At 50.1% G+C, this 4485-nt stretch overlaps 1 protein-coding gene across 1 annotated transcript; it reads left to right on the top strand.

Annotated features, from left to right (window-relative positions):
• The first annotated feature begins 1001 nt into the window (after positions 1 to 1001).
• LOC102991566 (thioredoxin-like protein 4A) lies at positions 1002 to 3761 on the top strand. The gene is made up of 3 exons (XM_055080016.1): positions 1002 to 1012; positions 3241 to 3390; positions 3470 to 3761. The coding sequence occupies exons 1-3, from the start codon at positions 1002 to 1004 to the stop codon at positions 3759 to 3761; spliced, it is 453 nt and encodes a 150-aa protein (XP_054935991.1).
• The last annotated feature ends 724 nt before the right edge of the window (positions 3762 to 4485 follow it).

Raw genomic sequence — 4485 nt, 5'->3', positions numbered from 1 at the left:
AAAATATAGGCTCACTGCTTCTAGATGTTTCCAACCAGTGAAGAGGCAGTCCAACTATTGCAAACACCAGGAAACGATAGGCAATTTAATATGAAGATGGGGTGGCATCGAAGACAGGCACATCTGCAGAATCCAAGGCTCCGGACAGGGTCGTAGAAGTTTCTTCAGCTGCTCTTGAAGGACGGTGCTATGGATGGAATGTTTGTGTCCCCCCCAAAATTCATAGGTTGAAGCCTATTCCCCAATGTGATGGCATTAGACGGCGGACCTTTGGCCAGGGATTAGGTTAGAGGGTGGGGACCTCATGAATGGCATTAGTGCCCTTACGAGAAGAGAGATGATACCCCTCTCCACCATGTGAGGATACAAGGAGAAGATGGCCATCTGCAAGCCAGGAAGAGGGCCCTCCCCAACACCAGATCTGCTGGCACCCTGATCTTGGACTTCCCAGCCTCCAGAACTGCGAGAAATAAATGTCTGTTGTTTACACCACCCAGTCTGTGGTATCATGTTATAGCCGCCCCAAATGACTAAGACAGATGGAGTAATAGCCACAATGCTTAGTTGCAAACAACAGAATCCATTCTTGTTCATTTAAGGGAAAAAAGGAGTTTAATCAAGGCGATTAGAGAGCTGGCAAAATGTCCAGGAGGGCCTGACTCTGAAGCCATCAGCCATAAAGTACCCAACCACAAAAAGGAGTTTCTTAGAGAAGACCCCACAGCCACTCTGGACCTAGGACCCTCTGTTCTGGAAACCAGGAGCTTAACCCTACACCATCCAGAATCAAGGGTCTCTGCTGCCCCCTTGTGGTCCCCCTGATGGGGGCACCACCTCAAACCCAATTCTCATGTGGACGCATCAGGTACAATTCAAGGCACAGAGGTCTAGAGATGATTTCTAGCTTCTCCCTTGATAACGCAGGATTTGTAATGTGGGAGATACCCCAAATGTAGGGAGGCTGTGCAGAGATGTGCCCCAGGCAACGAATGCTCGCAAAGATGGGTAGAGTGTGAGTCAGGAGAGGATGGAAGAGAGGGAGCCCTTTTGAGGGAGGGGCCAGGCCAGAAATAATGAGGGGACAGAACGCCTCCTGAGCTGGTGCGGAAAGGCAGGCCGAGTGGCTGAGGGCACAGCCGAATGGAGTGGGGCTGACAAGCCACGAGCCCCACATCTCGAGATGCCTGTCGCCTGGCTGTCTGCGCCCCTTCCTCCTGGCTCGCCCCGGTCCCGCGCGGTCGTTTGGAAGCAGCCGTTCTTCCCAGAGCTGGCGTTTGGCAGTTGGCAAGGAGCACCCCACCTTCTCTCAGCAGCCGTCCGTCTTCTTGTCTTCCCCTTTCCATCGGGGTGAATACATTTCTCTTCTGCTGCACATGCCAACATACCTCGAATTTGCTGGCAGCAGCCACTTCTCATGTGTTGGTTTTGGAACCTTTTAGCAGTTTGTCCTATTTCTCTTCCATCTGGGCTAGAAACATGCTAACCAGGATTTCTCTGGATTTTTTTCTTAATCCCGGGCTGCAACCCGAGGGAGTGAGCATCCAGGACCCCCTGGGTCTCAGGGTCCATCATCGCCTGGTACCTGCCTCCCCTCCCCAGCTGTCTCTGGGAACCATGGCCCTCGGTCCCCCAGGCGTAGTGCCAACTTGTGGTGACCTCTCAAACTTAGTGCCTGGAGGCCAGGTTATTACAAAGGGACATTTGAGCTTCCACTGGAAATTGGTAATATATATTCTTGGCAGCAGTAAGGACTGGCTGTGAAAATTCTTTTAGGGTCGGACTTCTTTTAAGGAGTGGAGTTTGGTTTTAGCATACTCCCAGGCAGTGAAATGGGAAAACCAGGCTAAAGATGGAGATGTACGAGGCTGGCAGGTGGAACCCAGAGCCCCGGGTCCGGAGAACATCAGTGCCCGCCACCTGGTAGGGGCTCAATAATCATCTCCCGCTTGGATGACTGGATGAGGTGTAACAGCAAGCAACATATGGTGACATTTCAGCTTCACTTATTAGACCGACTGAGTCCCATCAGATCTACCTCCTAACCTTCTAGGTCTGTATCGCCCCTCCCTGCTCCCCTTCTGCAACAGCTGGAATGCCTGACCTCAACCCCTCCCACCAGGCTCCTGACCAACTTCGCCCCAGGTCCCCTGGCCTCCAGACCCCAGCCTCTCCAGTCTACTCTGCAGACCATGGCTACTGTTTATCTTCCTAAAAACAGAACTGCTAAATGTGGGATCCCGGATGGGACCCTGGAAGAGAAGAAGCTCATCAGTAGAAAAACTGGGGAAATCTGAACAGAGCCTGAAATTTAGTTAATAGTAATGTATCGATGTGAATCTCCTAGTATTGACAAATGTATCTAAGACATTAGCAATAAGAGGAACTGGGGGGATGGGTAACCTGAACTCTCTGTACTATCTTTGCAACTTTTCTCTGAATCTAAAGTTATTCTTACAACAAAAAGTTATACCAAAAAAGCAAATCTGACCATATCACTCTCCTGCTTAAAATTAGGGTGACCAGGGCTTCCCTGGTGGCGCAGTGGTTGAGAATTCGCCTGCCGATGCAGGGGACGCAGGTTTGTGCCCCCGTCCGGGAGGGTCCCGCATGCTATGGAGCCATGGCCGCTGGGCCTGCGTGTCCAGAGCCTGTGCTCCTCAATGGGAGAGGCCACAGCAGCGAGAGGCCCGCGTACCACAAAAAAAAATAAATAAATAAAAATAAAGAAAAAAATTAGGGTGACCAATAAGCTTATCTACGAAACAGAAACAGACTCACAGACATAGAGAACAGACTTGTGGTTGCCAAGGGAGAGGGGCGTGGGGGAGGGATGGACTGGGAGTTCCAATTCTAGAATCCTACTCCATAGAAATACATGTGCCTCAAGATGTATGCACAACGATATTCTGCTATGGTGAAATATTGGGAATAATCTGCATGTCCATCGATAAGGAAATAGCTATATAAATTGAGGTAAATTCAGGTGCCAGGCCGGGGGCGGGAGGGGGTGGCAAGGGAGGCCTGGGTGTACGAACCCAAGGGTCCCTTAGCCCTGGGTTCTGGGCCGCGGGGCGGAGGCGATCTGTTGGTGGGGTCGGGGTCTGGGGACGAGGTGGACGCGGGCCTGACCTTCCCGGCAGCGCACCGACTGCCGCGTGGGGTGAGGCCCCGTGGGGTGGGGGCGCCGTCGGTGCGCCGCGCTGGAGCTGGGAGGAGCTGGCCAGTGGTTCCCTCCCGCAGACCCGTCGGCCCCAAGGTGTCGTACATACTCCCGCACCTGCACAATGGCTGGCAAGTGGATCAGGCCGTCCTCTCGGAAGAAGACCGCGTGGTCGTCATTTGGTTTGGACACGACTGGGACCCTGCTTGTATGAAGATGGACGAGGTTCTGTACAGCATAGCTGAAAAGAAACGGCAGATAATGGGGGATCTTCCTCACCTTGCTGTGAGCCCTGTTTGGATACCCCAGCTGTTTTAAAGTTAAAAATGTCGCAGTTATTTATCTTGTGGATATTACAGAAGTACCTGACTTCAACAAAATGTATGAGTTATACGATCCGTGCACTGTCATGTTTTTCTTCAGGAACAAGCACATCGCGATCGACCTGGGTACTGGCAACAACAACAACAAGATCAACTGGGGCACGGAAGACAAGGAGGAGATGATCGACATCATCGAGACGGTGTACGGGGGGGGCGCCCGGAAGTGTCGCGGCCTGGTCGTGTCTCCGAAGGACTACTCCACCAAGTACAGATACTGAGCCCTCGTCCAGGCCTGGTGCATACGGTGCCTTGGAGTCATTCTCACGTGGAAATATTTGCAACTATTTAAAGCCTTCGAGAAAGCATTTGGGAAAGTACACATAGCTCAAGGAGCTGGAGGGTTTTGCGGTGAGGGTGGCATTGCCTCAACTTTCAGTCTGCCTGGTCCTTGTATTTTTGTATCAGCAAATATCTGTAAATATCTAGCTGAAATAAATAAAATACATGGTGATGGGAAAAATTAAAAAAAATAAATTGAGGTAAATTCATACAATGGAATACTGGGTAGCCATTAAAACAATGAGGTAGATCTCCATGTATTAACAGGAAGAGATCTCCAACATATAATCTACGTCAGCGGTCGGTAAACTAAGTGTCACAAGCCAAATCCAACCCCTGTCTGTGAATGTACTGCCCACGAGCTAAGAATCGTTTTTACATTTTTAAATGGCTGAAATGCAATCAAAAGAAGAGTAGTATTTTGCAATACTGAAAATTACATGAAATTCAAACTTCAGTTTCCATAAATAAAGTTTTATTGGAACATAGCCACGCCCGTTCATTTACATATTGTCTATGGCTGAGTTTTTAAAAATAAATTTATATATTTATTTATTTTTGGCTGCGTTAGGTCTTTGTTGCTGTGCTAGGGCTTCCTCTAGTTGCGGCGAACAGGGGCTACTCTTCGTTGCGGTGCACGGGCTTCTCATTGCCGTGGCTTCT

Source organism: Physeter macrocephalus, chromosome 18 (assembly GCF_002837175.3).
Source record: "Physeter macrocephalus isolate SW-GA chromosome 18, ASM283717v5, whole genome shotgun sequence".
Lineage (NCBI taxonomy): Eukaryota > Metazoa > Chordata > Mammalia > Artiodactyla > Physeteridae > Physeter > Physeter macrocephalus.
Note: the sequence above shows the minus strand (reverse complement) of the source record. Positions and strands in the feature narration are given on the sequence as shown.